Genomic DNA, 27,208 nt, shown 5'->3' with positions numbered 1-27,208 from the left:
TTTTTTTTTTTTTGTGTGTGAAACGGATTGCCATAATGGATCCCTGTTTGTTGTTAGATATCACGTGGCGTTTAATCCGTTTCGTCTCTTGCCGCGCCGTTCCACTTCCACTTGTTGTCCAGTTGCGTGCAACAACAGTCGACTTATGGAACTCTTCCACAACCTATTTGACGTAGACAATTCGGTATCACACAAACTATCGTGTCGTATGTTTGCATAGCTTTGGTTCCTTTTGTTGCTTTCGTAGTGAATGTTGTCACGTTCACAGTGTGCATTTCAGGAACATAGCTACACATACATACATAAGTAATCCAGCAATCAAGGGTAGGATAACTTTTTACGTTTTTTCCACCATGTTCCAGCATAACCACTTCTGGCACAGCCTCAGATGCTGTACTGCTCTTTCATTGTACATATCATTTTACATTTTTTTTTTAAATATCTGATTATATATTCGTTTACTTGTTTCAAATGACCCGGCTGTGTCCCTGCTTTCAATTCAAGAATCATGAGGCCTTTCTCTAACCACAACCTGTCAGCCTGTTCGGGAATTGGTATAGTAGAATTCTAGCATATTAGCAGAGAAACAAGTTTTTTCTTACAGAAGGATCAGAACTACAAAACATTGGAAATGTGGCTCAGAAGGTGGAAATGTAATGTTTACTTCTTTAAATTGATGTAAACAACTTTATGTAAACAATAGCCTAAATTGGTTTTGGCTGCATGCAACAAGAAAAATTTGGAATATAAGATTGATGGATTCCTCGAGAAAGGACTAGGGTTCAATACTCGGATTCGCCAGGCGCGTATTTTTCTTCACAGCACATGTTTATTTGTCGAAATAACGAAAAATGGCAAAAAAGGAAAAATTCTTCCTTCTCGACGATCGGGGGCATCCCAGATTTTTTCTGGGACGACCACGCCAGCGTTCCAGATATTTTCTGGGACGACCGCGCCAAGCAATATTAACCATTATGGGATTCGAACCACAGACCTTTCACATTGTAGTACAGCATGCTACCATTATGCCATAACTGTCCTTACATACATTGTTTGAGATTTTGATAGCTATGTAGTTCTCTGATAAATAAAAAAAAACCAGGAAAAAAAGGAAAAGTACAATACAAAATTTTTCCCATTAACTTTTACCTAACCTATAGCAAACTCAATAGATATTTTCAAATCATAAAATACTGTTTCGAAAAATGGCTTACCTGGAGGACAACTTTATCAAAATTGTTAAAGCATTCCCCACAGACGATCCACTTAAGCAGTTCCTTTTCATCACATGTCACAGCTTCCTGAATGTATTGTTTACGCGGCTTCCCATCCAAGTGTTTTTATATGACGAACATCAACGGCATACCGCTTGCCATTGAAAGACCTAGATAAGAAAAAAAATGGCATAGATACGGTGGCACCTGTCGTCTTCCTTGAATAAGAGCAGACTATGATCGCCGCATTGACACACGCCATGCCAGTTATTCAATGGGCACTGGCCTGAATTCGTCATACCAGTCTCCCACCTGTAAAAGGAATGAAGATACTACTTTCAAACTGTCAATCATAAAATGTTGGTAAATTGATACCCCATGGAGACAAGATAGCACCGCTTAGACTCATCGTAAAAACGATAATTGGGTGGGTACTCACAGCAAGACCTTTCATCAAACTAAAGAAAAAGGTAATTTAGCTGATATAATTATGTTAAAACGTGAGACCTTTGTGGAAAGCGAACGCCACATCCGCCATTCATTACGCAATTTCTTTTACTTAATAGCCTATGATTCACTTCAAAGCTTTTCCATTAAACTTCTGTTGAACCACAAACGGATACCTAAAATAAATACAAGAAAAATCTATTTTAAAAAGATGATTTAAAAATATATATTTTAAAGTACAATCAACGTCTGAAACAATGATTATAATATTACCTAATATGAGAAGACCTTCAGCGTGCACCGTCAGAAAAAGAAAATGTAAACTACCCACAGATACACTTAAGCGGTTAACCAACGCGTAGTGTAAGGCTGTTGCCAGCACCATCTAGCGCAAAGCTGTTGCCAGCACCATCTAGCGCAAAGCTGTTGTCAACACCATCTAGCGCAAAGCTGTTGCCAGCACCATCTAGCGCAAAGCTGTTGCCAGCACCATCTAGCGCAAAGCTGTTGCCAGCACCATCTAGCGCAAAGCTGTTGCCAGCACCATCTAGCGCAAACTGTAGACAGCACCACCTAGTGTGCAAACGGTAATGGCGAATTAATGCATGAAGAGAACTAATACCTTCCGACGCTCTTTTCGATTGTGTTTTGTATGCCGGAGATCACAATGACATTACTGAATACGCCTGGACTGCGTGAGCTGTAATTAGTCACCGTCTACGGAACAGCGACGAATGCCCGATTTTAAAATGGCTAAAAATTTAAAAAATGTTTATACATAACATTCATTTGAGCTAAAATTTAGTCTCGTGTTTGGAATTAGTGGAAGCGATTGCACAAATATGTGTATCTGGCTCGATCAACTTTAACGTAGATCTAAAATGGAAACCTTTTGTGGAAAGAAGAATAACAGACATACCTGTCTAGCAGTAATAGTCCTGGGCATCAATAAGACTGAGCTATATTTTCTTCATAGTTATTCGATCAACATGTTGACAGTGTCGCTTAACTATTTCTGTGACAGAAGTTTTCAGCTGTCCTGTTCTTTTGGTCAAGCTAGTGAGATTTACATCAAAGTTCGCAACAATAACACCTCCAGCAGACGCCCTGAAATTCTTATCAACACTCTGACCAGATGCATCATCATACAAATTCAACATTAATGAACATATTAACTAACTACTAGATAAATGGATCTCAGTCGAGTCCATTTGCTTCACACTTACTTCATTTTTGCTGTATCTCTCAAACATTAGATGTCTCCTGGTCACCGAAATACCAGCCAAGTGGGAAACGTCATCCCTGTAAAACTTGAAAAATGGTTTTTCAAGGTTAGTAAATGTGATTTTAATTGAGCATGGCTAAGTGAAAAAAAGTTATAAGAATTGTAAAAGGTTGTTTAACATTGACATCTAACAGGAAGAGCAAAAACAAGAAGATTGCTAACTAGATAATCTGTGACGATTTCATCTAAGGTCCCTCATATTACTCTCCTTCAGAAAATGAACACATAATTACTTGCCAAAGCGATGTCTTTCTAGGCTATTTGTTCAAGGTTACGTTTTCTCTTTTTTCACCAGGTTTTCAAATGCTTAGCATTACACTTTTATAACCTCCAGCATTTCAATCTCTAGTTCATTTAACATTGTTGTTATCCTGATCACTCTGTAAAAATACCACCATTCAATATAATAAAAAAAAATTCCCAACCCTGTATGGATATCAATGTTCGTTTTGATTATACCTTAAGCACAACTACATGAAGCTGAATTTCATGCATGCTGCACGTTGAACAGCCGGTTTACGTGGTCTTCAATAAAAATGGATGGCGCCATCGATTCTATCGATTTGGTTTATGGTTTGAGGACATCGATTCGAACATTTCAGAAATCGAGATGACACCAACGCTCCATATCGATTAGAGAACGCAACGCCATCTATAAGTGCTTCGAAACATTACAAATGACGCAGATGCTGTAATAGATCAAATTAAATATTTTGAATAATTCATTAATGCAACAACTTGGCTAAAACCATTAGTTATTTTTGAGTAGTAGTCACAGCTTAACAAACCCACCTTTCAACCAGTTTTATGCAAACTATTCCACAATGTTAGAACTTGAAAGAATTACACATGAAATGTAATCCTGTTTAACCTGTAAAAATTCTTACGAGCTGTTAGATTTTATGTTTGGGAAGCTCATAGTATCAGATATGGTGATAATGCTACTTCTTTCACACAAGAGCCTTTATGCATAGACCAAATAGACCTGCAGGCATGTGGTGAAAGAGAAAACATAGTTTCCATAATAGTTTTAAAATTACTTTAGTTTGTTTTACTAACCTGCTAGAAGTAAACACTTTTAGTGTTGTAAAGCATTACAAATTGGTCACATCACACTTAGCTGGTTGGGTTACTTCCTCTGTTTTGAAACCAGTCATTATCACACAAAAATATGAATATGCATCTATGGAAATGAATGGGTTCTTGCAGATACCTTAACACCATTACAGGAAGCCAAATTTTATGTGTCCTGAAATCAATGTTGCATATTGAAAACAGGTGTACAGGATGTTCACAGATTTTATTCTGTATATCAAATTGAATCGCGATTCTTGAACTCCATGCAGATTCGCAGCATAATAGCTAGAAACAAATGAAAAAACATTTGATTTTGGTCATTGGTGATCAGAAAAACATTTGTGACGCAAATGTCAAACAATTCCTACGGTGCATGCCCTTGGCTACTTGAACACAGATGAAATCGCGTGACTATTAGACTTAGTTACGAAACTTATTCCTTAGTTATCCTTTTCTGCCATTGTAAAACTCGTTTGCTTTTAGCCTGTAATATCAAAATTATTGAAATTGGACCACTGGAGAGTGGGTAGCACATTGAGACACGCGATGCAACAAAATGACAACATGCTCGATCACATTCGTCCTACCTTTACGATGCAGTGCTGACCCCGTAGGATAAGGGTAGTCTAAACAGAAGCATCCGCGCAACCCGCCTTAAAATATTTCATCTTCATATATTTGATTAGATGGCGTTGGTGTGCTACTGTCTACATTGGACAAGAGTCGCCGATCTGTGTAGTCTGTGAAACCGTTTATATCGACTAGCGCTAGATGGAAGCATGGCTAGGAGACTGATAACATGCGGGTGAGGACTTATCTCTGGGTGAGGGGACGAAAAATGCTATTAAGTAATTAGAATTCGCCTGTAAAGAAATTATGCTTTTTCAGGTATACAAATGCTAATATTTGCTGCTGACAGTGTCGGCAGGGCATATGCACATTTGTGCAATCACATAATTTGAATAAAAGACGGCAATACCCAATTTGGCTTTACACTGTTTTACTGTCACTTTACGTACACAAGAATCTCGACAAGAATCTATTGCTTCCACCGCTATTGCTAAGTAATAAATGTATGTTAGCCTAGCGCTTTAAACCTTTTGTGAATTGTGACTATTGCGTTCTCCATAGTGAAGAAACCGCCATTAACCTTGAAGTAAACAAAAACGTTTTATTGCTTAATTGAGATACAACATTAAATGGAATGCAAACAAAAGTATGTTGTTATATTTAGCCTCAATGGCCAAATTTTTGAAGGGCTAATACGTCACCCGTATATCCCGTTTCTGCTGTGGGTTTGCCAATGTAAAACACTAGGCTATTTCAGCTTCCCAGAGCTAAAAAAAAAGGGTTAAAAGTCCATGTAAGTATGGCGAAAGCGGTAGATTTTTTTTTTACCTGCACGGGTGACTCCAAAATGTCGCCGACATCGGACGTAAATGGCGCAATTTTTACAACCCTCAAGTAAAGCAACCACTCACGCGGGACTGTGTACGCATCTATATAAAAGGTGACGACCATTCGACGAAGTTCGTCAGTTTTACTCCTCGAATCCAGAATTGAAGCCGTGAAGCGTCATGAAGGTATCTGCCAATTTAAACTCAGTTTTCTTTTTGCCTAACACGTCCCAGCAGTGATTAGACATTACCGCCACAGGTCGTCTTTCTGGCATCGATATTTGTGTTTGCTGCGTATACGTCCGTCTGTCACGGATTACCTACGCCAGAAGTTGATCCTTATGTAAGTTTTACTGCACTAACTCTACGTTTCTGAGAAAATTTAGAAGAATCATACACTTAATCGTTCAGAGATACAAGACGGGGATAGACATTCAACGAACAGGGGCGGACTGGAGAAAGGTCGGTACAGTCGATAAACCGCACAACATGGGATTTCCCGAAAAGAACGGCAAAGGAGGGCCAAACTATCCGGATACTTTCTTCGGGGCTTACCGGATGAATCCCAACTACCGATCCGAGGATGATCCATTGTATTTTTGGCTGGCACAAGTTCCTAAGCAGACACCGTACAATCCAATTCCATACGCTGTTTATTATCAGTTAAGTGCTGATGATGTAGCTGTTTACGACAACGGTATTTCGTACTAGAGGAATCATTTTTTTTTTGTTCCTTCCTTGCTAAAAAAAGAGGCAAAAGGCAATTAGTCTTTTTACACAAGCGTATAGCCTTTTTATACTACACCATTCGATAATCGTGCTTGGAATTCTTATACTTGGGATGGCCCAGGTGAACAGCCTTAAAGTATAATTAACCGTACACATCTTTTTGATTCACGTATGTTTGTACAATACGAACGATTTTCTTTTTGTTCTCTTCTCGTGCAACCGAAATGATCCTATTATCGATTGATGAACTCATGTTTATTAAAACACCTTGAAGGTTCTATGTATGGAAAATATAATAGTCCCACGATATGATGGCCTTTGTTGTAAAGCAAAGTTTTCAACGAAAGACGAGAAATGCAAAGTGGACAAGATAAATTTGAAAAAAAAAAATGAATAATACTATAGCAACCGGATTGCTATTCGAAAGGTGTGGTCTATAAGCTTGCTTCACTTTCCAAGCTTCCAGCTAAATAACCTACTGTTCCACATAACACGTATAATATTCTCTCTCAAAGACAGTGATGCCTTATTGAACACGTAAAGGTAAAAAGATTTGTAGGAAGAATAATAAGCCGAAATGAAACAGAAACTCGAATAACTGGCAGTGAGTGCTCAGTAGATTTTTTTTCTGAAGCTTTTAAATATTGTAAGAAAATAAGAAATAAAACCTCATATCGTATGATCACGTTGAACAGGTGCCAAACATTTTGAGAAAGTTGGGAGGTGCCATTTCATTTTAAGATATGAAGCCCTATCAGTTATAGGGGACCTAGTGATTCCACCAAAAAACATTATACATTTCCTATTTTTCCTAGGCATTTAGATTATTTGATAGTTTACTTTAATTGCCTAGCTCTCGCAAAAGGTTTTTCCTCTGGCATGTGCCACTCAAACAAATCCAATTCCTGCTATCGTACAGATAAAGAGAAATTGGTTGTGCGTATAGTAGTCTCATATGGTGGTCAGCAGGTTTCCTTCCACATTTTAAAAGCCATAACAAAACGATAGGTTTTTCTTTTTCTTTGGTTGTTGAAATACGGTGGGTCTTCGCCAGATAAATCTACACTTGCGTGAAAAGAATAGATTGATGGTTCACGTTGAGTAACAACGCAACATCTCTGAACACGGGCAATCGAAAAAGGGAACATGACCGATGTTGTGAAATTTTTGCATCATCAATATCCTTGGCTGCAGGTTTGTTGCACGCGTTGACAAATCTGGAATCTTTGCTATCGTTCAAATCGATTGAACGCGCCAGCTGTTGTTGGCACGTTCACAATAAAGAACGCAGATATTCGAAAGGAATCTGCTCAGCTGGCCCAAAATTGTTCACGAAGATTCGAATCGTTTTGCCATCTTTTTCTCAAGACCAGCAAAAAAAAAATGGGCTGGAGCGATTGCAATTGACGAACGTCAGACTTGTTCCAGTCGAGACGAACGGGTTTTCCGGCTACGTCGAGAGCAATCTGTGAGTTTTGTAGAGAGTAGCGTGGGGATCACTGAACCATTTTTCGTAGAAACTGGAATATTGAAACGTTTCCCAGCAACCGTGTGTGCCTTCCACTGAAGTGCGACTGCGTGGAAAGCTAAAAAAGAGAAACCAAACGCATAAAAATGCATGGGCAGGAAATGTCACTTCCGTGTGCTACTCACCAATAAACAGATAAATTGGAGAAATTGAGACCAACAAATCCATTAAATTCAGCCACTGGAGAATCTCACCAACATCGCTCTAGTATGTCCACGCGCTTTTGAAGCAAAAAAAAAAACCCCAAAAACAAAAGGGAAGATTAGTGAAAATAGCCTGGACAATAAGGTCAGAGACGTGTTCAGACGCTCGGCCAGACATTGCAGGTTAGACCGCTTACGATGACGCCATCAGACTGGTCTAGTGTTAACGGACTCTATTCTTGAAAGGAAGAAAAAGGGACGAGTCGACGTGATTTGTGAATAGACGAAAGAGAAAGAGAAAGGGAACAGAATGTGTTGTTTAAAAGATTGGGAGAGGAATTTCGGCGAATCGCAAGGATGACGGCAGGTACATAGAAATGTTCTTTTTGTTTTTGCATTCGCTTGCTGTGGAAATTAATTGTTTCTATAGCTAGAATGCCTTTCGGGGAATGTTTTTTGTTCGCGAATAATTTTACGACTATCGAAATGAAACTCGGTGAATGCATCACGATAAGCTATCACGCTTAATGTGGATTCACGAAACAATGAAGCAATGACGCCATTATTTGAAATGAAATTATTTTTAGGCCAAAGAATGAATAATGCCTTCTTGGATTTAGAAGGCAATAAAAATGTAAGCAATATTTCAATCATAAAAATCGTTTGAAAAATATAAACGATTGACAGGGAAAGGTATGAAATGTTTCTTTTGCACCTCGACAGGTAAAAAAAAAAAAAAGAGCCTGCGGGTTTCGTTGTCTATGCGGCTGTTTTTTCTGTAGGTCAAGCAAAAGTGTGCCTTGGCCGTGTTTGGACTTGAACTAGATAGCGAATTTGAAACTTGAGGCACTCGATCATAGTAATGGGTGTTCCCTATCCAACTAGTTGGCCTTAGCTTTTTTATTCACTTTCTCTCACACTGGAAACATATGCAACGTTGATCTGGCGTTAAAGAAAAAAAAAGTGATGGTCTCTTTGCTAACCAACAAGTGAACGCGTATAAAAAGGATTGTTCTCACCGAAAAGAATCACCAGTTCATTCCCAACTGTCCTAAGCAGCTCACATCTCCAACATGAAGGTAAAACAATTCCACGCAAACAATTTTGCTACCGGTTTAACAAAAAGAAAACTTTCATTTGCAGTTCATCATCCTCGCCGCTGTTTTCGCCGTCGCTGCCGCCAACTCCTACAAGGCCGCTGAATACGCCCCTAAATACGAGGCTCCTAAATACGCCCCTAAATATGACGCCCCTAAATACGAAGAAGTTACCTACGTGAGTTTAATTTTGAATTTAAAAAAAATGATGCAAAACAATAGTGAAATTAAATGTTTTCGTTTGGAACAGCCCGCTCAGCCATACAGCTTCGGTTATGATGTTAAGGATGGTGAATCCTACGTTGATTTCGACCACTCCGAGAAATCATACGACAAAGTCACCACTGGATCTTACCGCGTTGCCCTCCCCGATGGCCGCACCCAGATCGTTACCTACAAGGCTGACGCTTACGGATACACCGCTGATGTGAAATACGAGGGAGAGGCCAAGTACCCCGAATACGTACCAACTGAATACAAAGCTGCTGCCTACCCCGCCCCAGCTTACAAGGCACCCGCATACCCTGCCCCAGCCTACAAAGCCCCCGCCTACCCCAAATACTAAAGTGCTATTGTATGAATTGCCTTATTTATTGATGGATTGAATGAAAGAAAACAAAAAAAAAGATCGTGATTCAGAGATATATGCGGGCAGTGCCGTAACCGCCAGATTTATTTAAGAACAAATACAATAATTTGGCAAAAAAAAGTATATTTTTATGGCTGTTTCTCTATTCATCGCTGAATACTAGCAGCTATTATATATTCATGGCTATTCCAATTATAAAGTCAGTACGGGACCTACTTGAATTTCAAAAAAGTTCTGACAACAAGAGATTGATGCCTTCGTTAAAATAGTCGGCAGATTTTCGTGCATTTTTTTTTCGAAATGGGTTTGGCTAGTGATTAAAATCTCAAACAACCCTGACCTAGATTTTCATTGAAATTACACTTCATCATAGTGGGGTTAGTGTGTTCCTTTCTGTTTCGTTCGTGACAGCAAATCATGACGTTACGACGAGAACTCAATTGCCGATGGTAACGGGAATCCTGCGAGGTCATAAACCTCGTGACAGAGCAGCCCTCATTAATAGAAGCCGGTGGCGGCAGAAAGTGATCTGAAAGCCTTTCAAAATCATCACGCGTTTAAACAATCATCCATCACGATGAAAAAAATGCAAAAGCATAATCGTGAGATTCATTTTTGGTATGGAAACTGAACGCCGGCGCGCGTGAGCCTTGAAGAACACATCACGCCATTGACACATTTTATTCATCGCGATGGCTTTCCCAAGAAGTATGACATAATTTGACATAACAATAGCAGATTTACTCTATATGAATTGAATAATGACTTAATCTCCGTTATTATTTAACGTAAAACTGAAGAAAATCAGGGACTAGTGGCTGATATCATTTCGATATGGTATGACCACATTTTGTCCTGCGGATCTAATCAGTGTGCTTTCGGTTTCGCACGTTCTCTTATTATGCACACGGGCAAACCTTCGTTCAATTGCATAGACTTGGACTCAATATTAGAAAAGAAAAAAAAAACAAATCTGAATGTGGAACAAATGCAATACAGACTTTGGGGTCTATTCATAATTTCTATGTTGCCCCTTCTCCCATTCACTTTCACGTAAGAAAATGCCTCATCAAGTACAACGACTCCACCCAAGCCTCCCACGTAATCTTCACTGTTGCCTATAGCCCACGACAATGGTGTTTTGGTATAAAACAGTCGGTTCGCCGACAGAAATGCATCAGTCTTCCAGCTGTCTTCCCTCGCCAACATCTCCAACATGAAAGTAAGAGTCAAAAAGCGAAATTTGTTATAAAATTTTTACAGTTAAATTAACTAAAAAAAACATGTTGATGTAAACCAACAGTTCATCGTTCTCGCCGCTTTCTTGGCCGTCGCTGCCGCCAATTCCTACAAGGCCCCTGAATACGCACCCAAATACGAAGCCAAATACGAGGAAGTCACATACGTGAGTTTTAATTTTTTAAAGCGAAATAAATTAACGATGAGCAATCGGCTGAATCTTCAATTTCTTCAGGCCGCTCAGCCCTACAGCTTCGGATATGATGTCCAGGATAAGGAATCCTACACCGACTTTGACCACTCCGAGAAGGCCGATGAGAAAGTTACCACTGGATCTTACCGTGTTGCTCTCCCCGATGGCCGCACTCAGATCGTCACCTACCGCGCTGATGAGAACGGATACACCGCTGATGTGAAATACGAAGGAGAGGCCCAGTACCCCGAATACGAGGAAAACCAATACAAGGCTGCTGCTTACCCTGCCCCAGCCTACCCTGCCCCAGCCTACAAAGCCCCAGCCTACAAGGCTCCTGAATACAAAGCTCCTTCCTACCCCGCCCCAGCCTACAAAGCTCCTTCTTACCCCGCTCCAGCCTACCCCGCTCCAGCCTACAAAGCTCCATCTTACCCCGCCCCGGCTTACAAAGCCCCTTCTTACCCAGCTCCCGCTTACAAAGCCCCATCCTACCCCGCTCCAGCTTACAGCGCCCCAGTCTACAAAGCCCCAGCCTACCCCAAGTACTAGGCCGACCCTTTTCGTTCCTAATGGAAGTCCAATGAAATATGAAATGTGAAACTATTTTGAGTCAAAAGGAAGATATTATGAAGACGGGTAAATCCTTAACCGTCTGAATTATTTATCAAATACAAATTCGACAAATCAAACTACGATTCATTTATTTATTACTTGCGTGAAAGCAATGGCCGTTTTCTTTCTCTTCTATTATAAACATGCTGATTTCCTAACCGAAAGTTTATCTCTAAACTAAAGGATATGATCGTAAAAACAAGGTTTCAATGACATTGACTGATCCGATCTCTCGTAACGCGTAGGGAAAGTGAAATCAGTCTCTTTCGGAGTCGACGATTCGTGTTAGGGATGTTCCCATCCAGAACGGCCTTCGCTATAAGAAAACAGGTGGATGTACGGTGAGAAATCCCATCCCACCATCGCCGTGAGGGGACAATGAAACAGCAGCATCTACACTAACACAACCACCTGTGTGTTTTAAGGTGTTTAGAAAGGCAGATAATATACACATGTTGCTAATTCTATCCGGAAACACAGGTCATAGTTCGTAATTGTTTACATCCGGCCGACATTCCTAATTCTCATGTGTTAAAAGAACGTAGCTTTAAAGGAGGGTTGGTTTATCGTGCACTGAACTGGAACAATATACGACTCCAGTTGCAAGAAGAAAAACGAAGGCCATTGGGTTCTCTACGCAGTAGTGCTACATCATTGGCGTCATGATTAAGAACACCAGTTGAACTTGAATGTAAACATGAATATGCAAACCGATGAAATGAATCCCGTTTTTTTCCCCAGTATTCCCCGAGCATTTATAACAAAAAAAAAAATCTATACATGTTAATCTTGAACCATATCTTGTTGGTGCATATCTTTTGGGTTTCCTATTCGAGGCTGTTATGGCCATCTATTTTAGGTAATGTACGTGAGAAAACCTTCGCTTGGGCTATAGTCTTCCAGCGCCGTGGTCTTGAACTAAATAGAGTTGGAAATACATGTTAAAACTCCCACCCAAAAATGGGCAATCCTATCCGACTAAGTTGCCCGTTTTACTTTCGCCTGGGAATTCATCACAAAAATCGAATATCGTCCCGAAAGCTTACTATAAAAACCGCTGGCTGCACGAGTGGAAGACGTCAGTTGTACAACTGTTTCGAATCGCTTCACAGCTCCTACAACATGAAGGTAAATCACGCGCTTGGGGGATTATTTCACGCTACGCAACACAAAATAAGCAGTTCTATTTTTTTTTTTTTCTTACATTTGTCCTCCCTAAAACAATTGCAGTGCATTGTCTTTGCTGCCCTGATTGCAGTCGTGGCTGCTGGAACTTACAAGGCCGCTGATTACGCTCCTAAATACGCGGCGGCCGTCGAAGAAGATTACGTGCGTCTTATTTTAATCAATTGATTAAAACGAAATGTGCCATTGTTTAAATTTGATTGTTTAATTCATTCACAGAAACAAGAGAAGCAACCCTACAGTTTTACGTGGGACGTCAAGGATGAGGACACTTACAACGATTTCGTGCACTCCGAGAAGAGCGATGGTAAAGTAATCAGCGGATCTTATCGCGTTGAACTGCCCGACGGTCGTACGCAGATCGTCAACTACAGAGCCGATGAGAATGGCAATGTTGCTGACGTCACCTACGAAGGCGAAGCACAGTACCCCGATGAGAAGGAGTACAAACCTGCCACTTACGAAGCCCCAGCTTACCCCGCACCAGCCTACAAAGCCCCAGCTTACCCCGCACCAGCCTACAAGGCTCCGGCTTACCCCACACCGGCCTACAAGGCTCCGGCCTACTCCGCACCGGCCTACAAGGCTCCAGCCTACCCCGCACCAGCCTACAAGGCCCCGGCTTACTCCGCACCGGCCTACAAGGCTCCAGCTTACTCTGCACCGGCCTACAAAGCTCCAGCTTACTCTGCTCCGGAATACAAGGCTCCAGCTTACCCCGTTACGGAATACAAGGCTCCCGAGTACGAGGCCCCCACTTACTCCGATGCGGAATACAAGGCTGCCGCCTCGTACGCTGCACCGATTTTCAGGTCCGCCTACAAAGCCCCGGCTTATCCAACGTACTCTGAGTATTAATCGTCTGTCGTCTGATTCGTGGCCTATTCATTGCCCATATTTAATTTGAAAAACACAAGAGAAAATTATTTATACGGAATAATTTATATGATGCCAGGCAAAAGCCACGACTGCCTGATTTAAAGATGTACGTATATTCATGTACAAATGCAGATTCAAAACAAGAACATAACCAAATATCAGACGTGTGTTCTCCCTCCCCGTCAGCATGTGACCGTCGATGGTCTTTTTCACGCTATTGCTCATCGATTTTTAAATATAAAGACGTGAAAATTGTGATATTCTATTGATCATTTTACTTGGTAAAAGTACTAGTCTACTGCTAATAGCTGAACCCAAATATGACAAATTTCAATTTCATTTTGATTGGAAACTGGGACATCCCGATTGGTCTATAGATTATTACTAAATAAGCAACAGAGCTTTAATAAAGGGGAGCGTGAGGAATGTTTGTTCGTTCCTCAACAATGGCGCTGAGATCTCGGAAACCCTGACCTAAATTCAAACAATGTTTTTTTTTCTATTTTTTATCCTCACACACAGCTGCCAATACTTTTCGCTTGTTCGTGTATATCTAATGAACGAAAGTGCTGTTTAGGGTTGTTGCACACGTTTTGTTTTTACAGCCACAAAAGCCTAGAAAGGCGATCCCGCGTTTAGACAATAGATAACTCACGCTCTGCTATACATACTAATTTGTTAACACAAGCGTGTGGGTTTTGAGCATCGTCCGAATTATTATACTGAACCCCCCCCCCCGCCCCCCACAGCTATGTCTAACAAGAAAGTGATTCTGGTCATTTACTTGTATACATAACCGTTAACGTAAACATTCTAGGAAAATTGGATTTCAAATACCAACATGTTAATCTCCGTTGCACCATTTTGAGTGTGACTCATTCTTTTAAAGCCATTCATCGACGTCCCAGTTCAATCTATCGCGTCTCTCTTTCACTTGCTAGAATAATATGAAGTACTTTCGCGAGCATTTACGAAATAACACCCGGTTTTTTTTTGTTTTTTTTTGCATTTCTGCTTCACGGATCGATGGCGAAAGGTACAGCTGAACCGCCGTGTGAAAGGTCTAAGCGAGTTGTGTTGTCTAGCGCAGTTGTTTCACGGTGTAATTGGCAACAAAAGTTGCCTTCACGTCTTGCTGATTTGAAGAAAGCGTCCGAGTAAAAGGGCAAACACTGGACCCAATTCTGAAGCCAACTCTTCTTTTGGATGCAACTAGTGTTAAATAAAAAAAAAAAAAAAAACAAGCCGAAATCAGGCATGTCGTCAAGGTTGGAAGGATCCGTATAACGCTCCCGAAAGCCCCGATGGCCATGACGTTCACCGGTACGTAACATCAGACGACCACACCCAGATCGTCACTACGAAGATGACAGCTGGCGTGACGTAACGAAACTTCTAGAACAAAACCGACTTAATTGTTCAATACATTTATTGGTTTCATTCATTTTCTCTGTGATGAACTTGCGGCTATTTCATCCGAAGGCGTGATGTTGATGGCACAGGAGGGGTGCTTTTTAAAGTACTTGATCAGTTTGCGTTTCGTATGGAGATATTCTATTTTAACCTTGGCCACACCCCAATACTATTTGTATGTTGAAACAGTACGTGACAAGGTGAACTTGAATGTTGAAAATAATTTGAAAAAAGAGTCAACTATTTGTTCCGCCCTTCTGGCGCTATTAACTGGATCGTCCGTAAAGTATTCAGGCTATCATCTCTTCTAGGTTATATAGGTGGGCCTTGACTGGATTTGCTCTTGAACTAAATAAAATCGTCCCAACTAAAAAGTCCACGTATGAATCTCATTGTCGTCTTGTATACGGTCTTCGTGAGCCATGAATCCTTCCTCATTTCACTTTGTGGGGCAGCCGGAATTGATCCACGTAGAAGGACCCTAACTTCCGAGATCGTTTGCTATAAAAGCCTTCGACTGTAAAGGCAAAAGGCATCAGTTTTTAAACTGTAACAACCAACTCACAAGCTCCTCCAACATGAAGGTAAACAAACAATTAAAGTATATGTTAAAATGCTTTGTTTTGTTTTTATAATGAGAACGCAATCAAGTTACAAACATAATGAAAAACATTTTTGGGGGTTCCAGTTCATCATTCTGATTGCTGCTTTGGCCGTAGCTGCCGCATACGATTCTCCAAGCTACGAACCCATGAAGTACGAGGCCCCTAAGTACGAAGAACCCAAATACGAAGCTCCTAAATACGAGGCCCCAAAGTACGAGGCTCCCAAGACCGCAGCCCCGAAATACGAGGCTCCAAAGTACGAGGAATCGAAATACGAAGCACCAAAGTACGAGGAGCCAAAATACGAAGCTCCTAAATACGAGGCACCAAAGTACGAGGCTCCCAAGACCGCAGCCCCAAAATACGAAGCTCCAAAGTACGAGGAACCGAAATACGAAGCTCCTAAATATGAGGCTCCCAAGTACGAAGCTCCAAAGACTGCGGCCCCGAAATACGAGGCTCCAAAGTACGAGGAGCCAAAATACGAAGCTCCTAAATACGAGGCTCCCAAGTATGAGGCTCCGAAATACGTGGCTCCCAAGTACGAAGCTCCAAAATATGAGGCTCCAAAGTACGAGACCCCGAAATATGTAGCCCCGAAATATGTGGCTCCAAAGTACGTGACTCCGAAATACGAAGAAGTCAAATACGTGAGTATTTCTTTTTTCTCCATGTTTTGCTTGTTTTTCCAGTACTTGCATAACGAGGAATTGTTACGTTGATTGCCCACATTCAGGATCCTCGACCCTACAAATTCGGTTACGACATCAAGGACGAAGAGACATACGCTGATTTCTCGTTCGCAGAGAAAAGCGACGGCAACGTAGTCAGCGGCTCTTATCGTGTTGTCCTTCCTGACGGCCGCACGCAGATCGTCAACTACAGGGCCGATAAGAACGGCAACGTTGCTACCGTTACGTACGAAGGCGAAGCTAAATACCCAGAATACGTCGAACCGGAGTACAAGCCCAGCCGTTATGTAGCTCCAGTTTACTCCGCACCGGCGTACAAGGCTACATCTTACGTCGCTCCGGAATACAAGGCCCCCGTTTACTCCGCCCCGGCTCCGACGTACGCTACACCGGAATACATGGCTCCCGTCACCGCTGCTCCCGCATACAAAGCCCCTGTTTATACTACCCCGGAATACAAGACTGAGGCTCCCGTCTACACCACGCCTTCATACAAAGCTCCGGCTTACGTAGCCCCAACTCCATCAGCCTATATTGCTCCTGCTGTCACTTACGCAACACCTGCTGCCACGTATGACGTTCCAGAATACAAGGTGGTCGTTACCGGAGCACCCGCTTATGCTGCCCCGGAATACAAGGCTCCAGCTCCCGCTTATGCTGCCCCGGCATACTAGGATTTCCCCCTTGCTTAATATGTTCTGCCATATTTTAATTAATTTAAGACCCGCGATCAAATTTATTCAACGACAGCCCGATCGATGTTTCGTGACCGTCTGAGTTCTAATTATGTACAAATACAAATTGTTCAAACAAAAATCACGTATTATGAGTTTTGATTTGATGTAAATCTACTTTCTACGTGATCCATCAAAACGCGAGTCTATATAAAAATCACTGTCTTGCAAATGAAGTATTTAAGCATGATAGAAGCGTTGTGCAATCATTTTAATAATGCGATGCTGAGGCCAATTGCGAAACAAGGCATCGATGTGTCGTAACTGGGCCAAAGAAAGCGAACGTCTGATCTGTGTCAAAGTTCCAAAATCCAAAGAACAACATCCAACTAAGGATATATATATTTTTCAATCAGTTCTTCACTTAACACTAATTCTTTTTCAAATTCCCAGCAAAGGCTTGAATGCCTTTTGAACACGCTAATAGCCAGTGACTCATGTCTATGATGTAACCAATATTAGTTTAAGTAGTACGTTTTCGCAAGCCATCATGACCATGCAATTATTATTGATTTGATCTTCTTTTGACAATGAGAATAGTTTGATTATTTAAATTTGCGTAAACATAATTCTCCGTAAGGATTTTTATTTACAGGATTCAATAAATAATCGGCCATGCGAGTTGCATCTTTTCAAATATAAAGGCATGTTTAGGACTTTAGCTTTCAACTTTCATTTGCCCACTTTAAGTTGAAGTGTTTCATTTGGGAATTAGACTAAGGGGAAGGCGGGGTAGGTAGGCGTTTTGTAGGCAGGGAAGGAGAGACCTGCGTAAGCGGGGGCGTTGTACACTGGAGAAGAGTACACAGGGGTGTAGGGACTAGCTTTGGCGTACTTTGGCGGATTGTATTCGGGGTACTGGGCTTCACCTTCGAACTGAACGTCAGCATTGTATCCCTTATCATCGGCCGTGTACCTCACAGTTTGTTTACGACCGTCGGGCAAATCAACGCGATAAGAACCGCTGGTCACCTTGCCGTCAGCTTTCTCGGCATGTTCGAAATCGGTGTAGGTCTCCTTATCCTTGACGTCATAACCGAAACTATACGGCTGGGCGGGCTGGAGACAAAAAAAATTATGTTTCGATCATCCAATGCATTGTGATGTTAAGTCATCTTGAATGAGACTCACGTAAGTCGGTGCCTCGTATCTGGGATCAACGGGCTTGTAGGAATTGGCGGAGGCGACAGCGATCAGAACAGCCAGGACAATGAACTGGTTGTAATATTAGGTAAATGAGGAATGTTTTCGCTTTTCATGTTTTTTTTTTGGTTCATCAGAAGTAACGGTGGTTTTTTTACCTTCATGGTGGAATGCTTGCGTGCGTTTCTAAGTCACCTAACGGAGTGATGCCTAAAGCCAAGAGTGGCCAACGTTTTTATAGCGAACGTGACTTGATTGCAGACACGTTCGTTTTTAGAAATGGGGAGGTGCTTCTGCGAGGCTACCTTGGTCGCCAGCGAAAGTGAAACGGTCAAAAATGAGGTGAACGGTAAAAAATAAAAATAAATGCAACAGGTAAAGGTGAAATGGATCTTCGATCTAGCTCAAGTACGCAAGGGCGGAGGCTGACACATCGATGATTTACTGAAGAGTATTGAAATTACATAGTAATCCGGAATATTTCGGTTACTAGCCTTGCATAACAAATGTTCTTTTATTTTAGCCATGAAGTATGTCACAATGGGTAGACTGGGACGGCCCTCTTAATATCGTACAGAGCCATACAATTCCAGTTTTGTTGTTCATAGTTACAATTACTGTGATGAAAGTCAATGTTTGTCTATGATTTTTGAACGCAAGTTGAAGCGCTGTTGAGCGTGAACAAAAGGAAAGGACAGTTGCAAATTGGAAAACCGTACTCCCAGATTTCTAATGTCTCTTGGCAATGGTAAGTAAAAACGAAATCATTTTGACATTAAGAAATGGAAATAACTAGTCTTAGCTGTACGTATAAGCTACTTCATGTAACAAAAAAAGGTCAAGAGTTTTATTCGTAAGAATACAGCCTTGGCATGGAAAGTAACTACCTGATTGGGAGTTTGTGCCAAACAGCTCGCAGCCATATTTTGACATTACTCTACTTCACAGGTAATGCCAGTGGAAATTTTGTTTGTGTACAATGTTTCGTTGCGGCGCTCCAGTTAAGCTGAAATCTCCATTTTCTGATATTGTCTTAGTCTTTCTTTTTTTTTTTTTCCTAATTTCCATAAAAAGAAAGAAAGCGGTCAAAACTTTTTTGAACACCTGAGGTCGTAAACAAACGAAACACATAAAGCCCCGTTAGGTACTTAATGAATAAATTCTTTTTTATTTCCTTTTAAATAATCATGTTGGTTATATAGTGTGCGTGATTGACGGTGAAATTAATATTTGGGGTAGGCAGCTGGGGCTTTGTAGACCGGAGCAGGGGCGTAAGATGGGGCGACGGAGTATCCGGTAGTCTTGGCAGCTGGAGCTTTGTACTCGGGAGCTTTGTAGGCTGGAGCGGTGTAGGCAGGAGCTTTATATTCAGGGGCCTTGTAGGCTGGAGCAGGGTAAGCGGGAGCTTTGTATTCAGGGGCTTTGTAGGCTGGGGCAGGGTAGGCTGGGGCAGTGTAGGCGGGGGCTTTGTATTTGGTCTCCGTGTATTCGGGGTACTGGGCAACGCCTTCGTATTTCACATCAGCGACATATCCATAGTAGTCAGCCTTGTAGGTGACGAGTTGAGTGCGACCGTCGGGGAGGACGACACGGTAGGAGCCGGTGACTCCGTAGGAATCGGATTTCTCAGAGTGGTCGAAGTCGTTGTAAGATTCCTTATCCTGGACGTCATAGCCGAAGCTGTAGGGTTGAGGGGCCTGTTCCAAAATGAAATTTTTTTTTTTTTAATTTCTGTTTGAATTGTTTCGATTGGGGAATCAAACTTACGTAGGTGACTTCCTCGTATTTGGCCTCGTACTTGGGAGCCTCGTATTTGGGGGCCTCGTACTTGGGGGCATAGTCTGCAGCCTTGTAGTAATCAGCGGCAGCAACGGCGAGGAGGGCAGCGAGGATGATGTACTACAAAAAAAAAAGTATCGTGCTTTAACTATAATTTTCTTAATTTAATTACATTATGCAGTTCAAAGTTTCACTTGTGATCAGGTTGTTACCTTCATGTTGGAGTAGTAGAGGAGTTGCTTGAAACAGTTGTGAGACTGATGATTTTCTGCAGATCTGTCAATGATTTTATACCAAACATCTGGCCATTGATGACTAATGCGTTTAAGGAGGAGTCGATCTTGCATGATTTTTCTCTTTAGTGAAAGTTAAAAACAAATACCTTTTGGGTTGAAACATGTGAAGGTAATACTAACGAATTAGATGCGATATACTAATCTCGACATAAAAACAAACTAGTCTGGCATTTCAGTTGATTTAGTCTCATTACAACAACGGAATAACTCGAAATAACTCGATATCTCATTGCATAATGCATAACTATTCGAAGAATCGAATACAGACGTTGAGAGTGTCGTACTTAACTTGGTCGGTTAAACTAGTCTTCGGCAGCGGGGAAAGGTAATCGAATAACGCAGACTTTCCCTATAAAGTTACGGTCGAAATACAAATAGCAAAAAAAAACCAGTTTCATTGTGCACTAGAATTTCTAACTGATATATCTTATAACAGGCACCAAAAGCATCATGAATTATGTGAAAGAGAAGGTACACGACGAATGACATACGTATATCCCACTTGTAAATAATCGCTGTATTTAAACTGGGCTACGAACCCTTTCTTACCTTCGGTTATTGCAATAATTTCTACATGCAACTTGATCGACAGTTATGCACACTATGTTGAGGTGTGTTTCGCGTTACATTCACCGGTGTTAACCCCGTTAGATCGTATCATACTTTCGCTGATATGAATCTGTCTTTACACGCGAAACGCCTTTCGCTATCCATGTCATCGCAGTGTCGAGATTTGTATAAATATCGTTGACGGCTAAACTTGGAGATATCAGTCTTTCAACTGTTTCATACAATTCACAAGTGCTCTAACATGAAGGTAAAAATCAAAAGTGATGTTCATTGATCAATCCATTTCTAAAGATTCAGTTTCTCAATTGTGTTTCTTATTTGAATAAAACTTGCGAACGTTTTCAGCCGAATCAGTATAACTCACGCACATTCTCTATTTTCAGTTCTTCATCCTCGCCGCTGTTCTCGCTGTCGCAGCCGCCAGCTCATACAAGGCTCCTGAATACGCACCCAAATACGAAGCCCCGAAATACGCGGCTCCCAAATACGAGACTCCCAAATACGAGGAAGTCACCTACGTGAGTTTTGATTTTGGCAAGAATTAAAATGTGCAATTCTTCTAATTAATTGTAAAACGTATACAGGCACCCCAACCGTACAGCTTCGGCTATGACGTCCAGGATAAGGAATCCTACAACGACTTCGACCACTCTGAGAAATCCGATTCTTACGGAGTCTCCGGCTCTTACCGCGTCGCCCTCCCCGACGGCCGCACCCAGATCGTCACCTACAAGGCTGACAGCTACGGATACACCGCTGATGTGAAATACGAAGGTTACGCCAAGTACCCCGAGTACAAACCGGCCGCCTACCCCGCACCAGCTTACAAGGCACCTGAATACAAAGCTCCTGCCTACCCCGCACCAGCCTACAAGGCCCCTGAATACAAAGCTCCTGCTTACACCGCACCAGCTTACAAGGCCCCTGAATACAAAGCCCCCGCCTACCCCGCCCCAGCCTACAAAGCCCCCGAATACAAAGCTCCCACCTACTCTGCCCCCATCTACAGAGCACCAACCTACACCGCCCCAGTTTACACTGCCCCTGCTGCCTACCCCAAATACTAGGTTTTCTTCCTATTTGCTGTCTGCTATTTCAATGATTATTTAATAAATGAATGAATTTTAAAACAAAATCAATGGCTTGGATCAACAGACAGATTGGCTTTTGTTCTAGACATCTGGTCCTATATGACTAGAATGTTTGTTTTTGAAAGTTAACAGACAACTTGTTTTTGTCTTTCACTTCGGTTTCCTTAGGTAAGATATCAGCTCATTAAAGGCACCTTTCCAAGCAAAATTCCAAGGAAAAAATAGAAAGACAAGCAAAGGGAAAACTTTGCGTTTGGGTTAGGTCAGACCATTCTTTTCTTTAACATAGACGAAACGTAAAAAAATTCCCGCACTATGGGAAGACGGCCAATTCAACAAGCACCTGTTTATCACTCATAAAAAAAAGGTTTAGTTTTTTTGGCCAGCTGATATATTCGAGAATTAGTAGGTGTGTTTTCTGCAGGTGCATTGGCATAAACAGTTTGGCTCCGCATCGTCTAGATTTCTAAAGCTATCGATTGCATTCAAGGGCATTGGAATGCTAGGAATGGTGTTGTAGTTATTCAGCATTATCATTTATGTGTGAGCACTCAAACGTGGAGTACCTCGCAGACTTTCGTGAACGTTTACGATGGCAGACGGGAGTTAGCAGACACTCCCGCAGTTTAATTAATTTAGAAGAAATTTACGGGAGTTGTAAAAAAAAAAGGCATAGCTCAGATATGCCTCGGGTACATTTCATAATAACCGGGAGCGGGAGGGGTTACCTTTTTGTTCTTCATTTCTTACCCTTGCCAATTAACTGGGAGGAATAATGGGTCAAGTTCAGACAGGTCCATTATGTTTTTTTTTTTCAGAATGATACAAACTAAGTCACTTTTTTTTAGCTCCATGTTTAGCTTCGATTTGGAAAGAACAGGTTATGACCTATGACAACACATTTTGACACAGTGAGCGAAATTATGCAAGCTCTTTTTGAACTAGATGCAAAGTCTCGATAAAACGAACAATTTCATTTGATTCGAAGTTTGCCTATGACTTTTCCGGGTTTTAACATGAAGCCTTGAAAAAAAAAATGTTTGCAATGCAATGCAAAACAGTGCGGTTAGCAAAAACTTAATAGCTAGGAGGTATTCCCTATGTTATACTAGCTACTGAATCTAGAGCATCATTCAGAAATGTAGATTTAAAAACTCCACCCTTGTGGACTTGAACTAGATTTGAGGTAAAAACTATTCAAAGTAGAGCGTTTCACGACGCCTTGCCTCTTTCCTTGCCTGATGAATGGCCTTCTGCTCTATTCCCTTTCACTCAATGTAACCATAATTGAGTTAGGACACCTCCCATAGGGTTGTGTTCCCTGTCACCTTCGCTATAAAACCGTCCAACTTTTGCGTTGAAAGGCATCAGTTCTTTCAGCTGTTACACAAAAAACAACCATTTCAATATGAAGGTAAAACTACTTTAAAGTATTCAAAATATATGATTATTGAAAATATTCGATATTTGTTTGAAAATCAGTTCATCATCCTCGCCGCCCTCATTGCCGTTGCTGCCGCTGATTCCTACAAGGCTGCGGATTATGCCCCCAAGTACGAGGCCAAATACGAGGCCAAATACGAGGAAGCCACTTACGTAAGTTTCATCTGAAATTTAAAAACAATTCAAAATGAAATTTTCAAAGATTTAATTTTACGTTTGGAATAGGCCCCCCAGCCCTACAGCTTCGGCTATGACGTCCAGGATAAGGAATCTTACAACGACTTCGACCACTCTGAGAAATCCGATTCCTACGGAGTCACCGGATCTTACCGTGTTGCTCTCCCCGATGGCCGCACTCAGATCGTCACCTACCGCGCTGATGAGAACGGATACACCGCTGATGTGAAATACGAAGGAGAGGCCAAGTACCCCGAATACGTCGAGAAGGAATACAAAGCTGCTTCTTACCCTGCCCCAGCCTACAAGGCTCCCTAATACAAAGCCCCGGCCTACACCGCCCCGGCCTACACCGCCCCAGCCTACCCTAAATATTAAGATTCCAGCTCTTCTATCAGCCTTATTTATTGAATATCGAAAAAAAAAATGGTTGGGTGTTTAAATGATGTCTGTAAATGGCAATTCCATCTTGGCCGTGTGCAACATCATTGACACTTACAAAGTGTAAATAAATCTTCTGATACAAAATTTCTTTTGAATGTTTTACTCGCGGCTAATGATGATACAATACCCAAGCGTTTTTGCAAGAGAAACGGGATATATTTAGTGAATTCGCTGCAAGTTTTAAGGAAATTAGCGAAAGTCTATGCGATTTTATAAGGGAAGCTTTATGAAAGTACGACTCGCCAATTCGAGGACAGTTACATAATAGCAGTTGCATATCAAAGTTACGTGAATGCAAGCGTGAAATTCAGATTGTAAAACCTGAAATATGCATAGATTCTAGCATAGTCTCAACGCTCATGGAAAAAGAAATGAATACAATCGACAATTTCTATCAGTCTACAATAACAATGGAAATGTTTCTCCTATGCATTTTGAAAAATCGAAAGCAGCCACCGTTTCTGATACATCTGGTGCATCAAGGCCAAAAATGTGTACCTCAGGCCCATGTATAACTAACTCATAAAACTCTGCAGTTATACCCGAACTTTAGAGTTGTGCTCTTAAACAGGTTTTCGCGACATAAAAATGGAACGGCCATTACGTGTATAGCTATTGTAGAGCTGCGAGTCAAGTGACAGGTCAGTGTTGCAATTTCGTTCCATATTTGGAGCTTTAGAGTTACGGGCAATTCGACTGAAATTTACAGAAGACGAATAAGAACAAGACCATTCTATAGAACCGTGTTCTCTAACCTCCTCAACAATATCCTTTCTTTCCTAATTCCCTTTCACTGAAAAACGTATACCCATATGTGAGGGAAACACCTCCCACAAAATTAGATTCCCTGTCACTTTGGGTATAAAAACAAGGACGGCTTCTATTACAGGTATCAGTTCAGCAACTGTTTCAGCACAACACCCACCTCATTCAACATGAACAAGGTAAAAAAACAAATTCCGCACATTTTTGCATCAGCTTTCTAAATAGCGAAGACGTGTTTTTTGCAATTCAGTTCATCATCCTCGTTGCTCTCTTCGCCGTCGCTGCTGCCGATTCCTACAAGGCCGCCGACTACGCCCCCAAATACGAGGCTCCCAAATACGAGGAAGTCACATACGTAAGTTTTCATCTTGAATAATCCACCGCCATTAATCAGTTAAATGTTTAATTGTTGTTTAGGTCCCTCAGCCATACAGCTTCGGTTATGACGTCCAGGATAAGGAATCCTACAACGATTTTGACCACTCTGAGAAATCCGATTCCTACGGAGTCACCGGATCTTACCGTGTTGCTCTCCCCGATGGCCGCACCCAGATCGTCACCTACCGCGCTGATGAGAACGGATACACCGCTGATGTGAAATACGAGGGAGAGGCCAAGTACCCCGAATACGTCCCAACTGAGTACAAAGCTGCTGCCTACCCCGCTCCAGCTTACAAGGCCCCCGAATACAAAGCCCCGGCCTACACCGCCCCAGCCTACCCCAAATACTAAGAACGGGCACTTCTAGCGCGTCGTCATTTAGCCTTATTTATTGATTATTGAATGAAAAGAAAGAGAATATGAGTTTAAGTGGCAATATCATCTTGCCCACAGATAACATCTTTGTCACTGCAGAATGTAAATACAACTCTAGACACAAATTTCCTTGTTATTATCAAGTTACTTAAACAAAGCTCAATGATTCTTGCGATGTTCAATTGTTTTGATGATAAAATCACAGCAAGACGCTAGAAATATGAATAAATTTGTTGGAAGCTATAAGCAGTTGTTAAGTTCAGCCTGTGGTGTTGCCATAATTAAGGCAAGTCATGCGGGACTGTTTTGATTAGTTAAGCTACCTGAAAAAAAAAAGGAAAAGGACTATGAGTTCAAGGACTGGTCTGACCTATTAGTTCTAAGCCAAATATAGAAGGCAATAGTCCAAAGTTATTATGCCCTTTGCTTGTTATCATATATACATGTTTGAAACGATGAAAATTTTCAAACGGCATCAAGGTAAAACAGTCTGCAACAATATAAAGAAAGCCACTAGACCTTGCACGTAAATGATGTAAGTTTGCTGCATATATATATGAAACAAGGCTGAAAATATAGGGAACAAAAAGCCGATTCCATACTATCGTGTTCTTCACTCGCCCCTCGCGATCCCTTTTCTTTCATATACTTTCACTGAAATCGTAACCACAATTGGATAGAACACCTCCCTTTAAATTACATTCTTCCATTACTTCGGGTATATAAACGAGAATTGTACTGTTAGTGACATCAGTTCCACAACTGCCTTCGCCAACACCCTAACCATTCCACCATGTACAAGGTAAACCCCAAGACTGTGCATCATCAATATCAAACTCTCAATAACAAACATTAAAATCGTTTCAATTTCTAATTTACATTTGCAGTTTCTCATCCTCGTTGCTCTCTTCACTGTTGCTGCCGCTGATTCGTACAAGGCTGAGGAATACGCACCTAAATACGAGGCCCCCGTGACATACGTGAGAAATCATTTGATAAAAAGCCCATCAGTTCAAACTTTAATTGTTATTTACTTCAGGCACCTCAGCCCTATAGTTTTGGTTACGAGGTCCAGGATAAGGAATCCTACAACGATTTCGACCGCGCTGAGAAATCTGAGGGAAAGGTCGTTACCGGCTCTTACCGTGTCGTCCTCCCCGACGGCCGCACCCAAATCGTCACCTACAAGGCCGACGAGAACGGTTACAATGCTGTTGTGAAATACGAAGGCGAGGCTAAATATCCCGAATACAAAGCTGCTTCGTACGCAACCCCTACCTACACTACTCCGGCCTACCCCACCCCAGCTGAATATTAAAGAGTATTCCATGATGTAATTTGAATGTTTATGTAATTTAAAGACGCGACTGGATATATCATCCAACTTCCTACAATAGCTGATTTGTAAATACACCTCATTATGCAAACGTTTTCCAAATTTTGTTGCTTGGCGATGCAAAGTGGTAGATATCTGTTACATGTAAAATTCATCCCTGAAGACATCTCGAGGAAACCATAGCTAGGTTAGAAAAAAAAACCAAAACACAACAGACACGCTTTTGCATGAAAGCAGAAAAGGTGGAAGGGCGTTTTTTGTTGAAATCCTGTTTCGGACAATAACCCGAGGATAGCCCTCCTTCTTTTAAATACACACAAGTGAAATCTATATAAACGTGAAACTCT

The 27,208-nt window shown here is 41.4% G+C and overlaps 7 protein-coding genes, 3 long non-coding RNA genes and 1 pseudogene across 16 annotated transcripts; 6 read left to right on the top strand and 5 right to left on the bottom strand.

Moving 5' to 3' along the window:
• Positions 1 to 520: 520 nt before the first annotated feature.
• On the bottom strand, positions 521 to 1,825 carry LOC132088208 (uncharacterized). The gene is made up of 3 exons (XR_009421548.1): positions 1,590 to 1,825; positions 1,215 to 1,526; positions 521 to 1,080 (listed from the first exon to the last, which is right to left on the bottom strand). It is a non-coding gene; the product is annotated as an uncharacterized LOC132088208 (long non-coding RNA).
• A 126-nt stretch (positions 1,826 to 1,951) lies between these two features.
• LOC130703726 (uncharacterized) lies at positions 1,952 to 4,434 on the bottom strand. Its single transcript, XR_009004798.2, has 6 exons — positions 4,160 to 4,434; positions 4,006 to 4,084; positions 3,739 to 3,931; positions 3,406 to 3,635; positions 2,581 to 2,971; positions 1,952 to 2,414 (listed from the first exon to the last, which is right to left on the bottom strand). It is a non-coding gene; the product is annotated as an uncharacterized LOC130703726 (long non-coding RNA).
• Positions 4,435 to 5,560: 1,126 nt separating this feature from the next.
• Positions 5,561 to 6,458, top strand: LOC130703715 (uncharacterized). Its single transcript, XM_057525164.1, has 3 exons — positions 5,561 to 5,606; positions 5,680 to 5,763; positions 5,832 to 6,458. The coding sequence occupies exons 1-3, from the start codon at positions 5,601 to 5,603 to the stop codon at positions 6,129 to 6,131; spliced, it is 390 nt and encodes a 129-aa protein (XP_057381147.1). The 5' UTR covers positions 5,561 to 5,600; the 3' UTR covers positions 6,132 to 6,458.
• A 172-nt stretch (positions 6,459 to 6,630) lies between these two features.
• On the bottom strand, positions 6,631 to 7,999 carry LOC132088198 (uncharacterized). The gene is made up of 2 exons (XR_009421512.1): positions 7,803 to 7,999; positions 6,631 to 7,735 (listed from the first exon to the last, which is right to left on the bottom strand). It is a non-coding gene; the product is annotated as an uncharacterized LOC132088198 (long non-coding RNA).
• A 753-nt stretch (positions 8,000 to 8,752) lies between these two features.
• LOC130703701 (adhesive plaque matrix protein-like) lies at positions 8,753 to 25,650 on the top strand. 5 transcript variants are annotated; one of them, XM_057525143.2, is made up of 4 exons: positions 8,753 to 8,899; positions 8,964 to 9,095; positions 10,981 to 11,294; positions 11,340 to 11,630. In XM_057525143.2, exons 1-4 carry the CDS (start codon positions 8,894 to 8,896, stop codon positions 11,488 to 11,490), a joined length of 603 nt encoding a protein of 200 aa, XP_057381126.1. In that variant the 5' UTR covers positions 8,753 to 8,893; the 3' UTR covers positions 11,491 to 11,630. The 5 variants fall into 5 exon arrangements, with proteins under 5 accessions (XP_057381126.1, XP_057381123.1, XP_059352695.1 ...); XM_057525140.2 differs by having other exon boundaries at positions 10,981 to 11,630; XM_059496712.1 differs by lacking the exons at positions 8,964 to 9,095; positions 10,981 to 11,294; positions 11,340 to 11,630 and adding exons at positions 25,020 to 25,124; positions 25,187 to 25,650 and having other exon boundaries at positions 8,875 to 8,899.
• Positions 12,556 to 13,873, top strand: LOC130703700 (uncharacterized). 2 transcript variants are annotated; one of them, XM_057525139.2, is made up of 3 exons: positions 12,556 to 12,681; positions 12,784 to 12,882; positions 12,958 to 13,873. In XM_057525139.2, exons 1-3 carry the CDS (start codon positions 12,676 to 12,678, stop codon positions 13,594 to 13,596), a joined length of 744 nt encoding a protein of 247 aa, XP_057381122.1. In that variant the 5' UTR covers positions 12,556 to 12,675; the 3' UTR covers positions 13,597 to 13,873. The 2 variants fall into 2 exon arrangements, with proteins under 2 accessions (XP_057381122.1, XP_059352693.1); XM_059496710.1 differs by having other exon boundaries at positions 12,784 to 12,886; positions 12,965 to 13,873.
• LOC130703703 (uncharacterized) lies at positions 15,594 to 21,984 on the top strand. 2 transcript variants are annotated; one of them, XM_059496714.1, is made up of 3 exons: positions 15,594 to 15,614; positions 21,233 to 21,367; positions 21,434 to 21,984. In XM_059496714.1, the coding sequence occupies exons 1-3, from the start codon at positions 15,609 to 15,611 to the stop codon at positions 21,914 to 21,916; spliced, it is 624 nt and encodes a 207-aa protein (XP_059352697.1). In that variant the 5' UTR covers positions 15,594 to 15,608; the 3' UTR covers positions 21,917 to 21,984. The 2 variants fall into 2 exon arrangements, with proteins under 2 accessions (XP_059352697.1, XP_057381131.1); XM_057525148.2 differs by lacking the exon at positions 15,594 to 15,614 and adding an exon at positions 21,016 to 21,096.
• Positions 17,631 to 18,465, bottom strand: LOC130703710 (larval cuticle protein A3A-like). Its single transcript, XM_057525157.2, has 3 exons — positions 18,363 to 18,465; positions 18,193 to 18,276; positions 17,631 to 18,120 (listed from the first exon to the last, which is right to left on the bottom strand). Exons 1-3 carry the CDS (start codon positions 18,366 to 18,368, stop codon positions 17,773 to 17,775), a joined length of 438 nt encoding a protein of 145 aa, XP_057381140.1. The 5' UTR covers positions 18,369 to 18,465; the 3' UTR covers positions 17,631 to 17,772.
• Positions 19,353 to 20,333, bottom strand: LOC130704174 (uncharacterized). Its single transcript, XM_057525641.2, has 3 exons — positions 20,196 to 20,333; positions 19,972 to 20,103; positions 19,353 to 19,901 (listed from the first exon to the last, which is right to left on the bottom strand). The coding sequence occupies exons 1-3, from the start codon at positions 20,328 to 20,330 to the stop codon at positions 19,428 to 19,430; spliced, it is 741 nt and encodes a 246-aa protein (XP_057381624.1). The 5' UTR covers positions 20,331 to 20,333; the 3' UTR covers positions 19,353 to 19,427.
• LOC130703712 (cuticle protein-like) lies at positions 23,269 to 24,089 on the top strand (annotated as a pseudogene).
• Positions 25,651 to 26,253: 603 nt separating the features above from the next.
• Positions 26,254 to 26,956, top strand: LOC130703716 (cuticle protein 7-like). The gene is made up of 3 exons (XM_057525165.1): positions 26,254 to 26,327; positions 26,413 to 26,505; positions 26,565 to 26,956. Exons 1-3 carry the CDS (start codon positions 26,319 to 26,321, stop codon positions 26,841 to 26,843), a joined length of 381 nt encoding a protein of 126 aa, XP_057381148.1. The 5' UTR covers positions 26,254 to 26,318; the 3' UTR covers positions 26,844 to 26,956.
• The last annotated feature ends 252 nt before the right edge of the window (positions 26,957 to 27,208 follow it).

Source organism: Daphnia carinata, chromosome 8 (assembly GCF_022539665.2).
Source record: "Daphnia carinata strain CSIRO-1 chromosome 8, CSIRO_AGI_Dcar_HiC_V3, whole genome shotgun sequence".
NCBI classification, from domain to species: Eukaryota; Metazoa; Arthropoda; class Branchiopoda; order Diplostraca; family Daphniidae; genus Daphnia; species Daphnia carinata.
The sequence above is the reverse complement of the archived record's forward strand: the minus strand, read 5'-3'. Positions and strand labels throughout refer to the sequence as shown.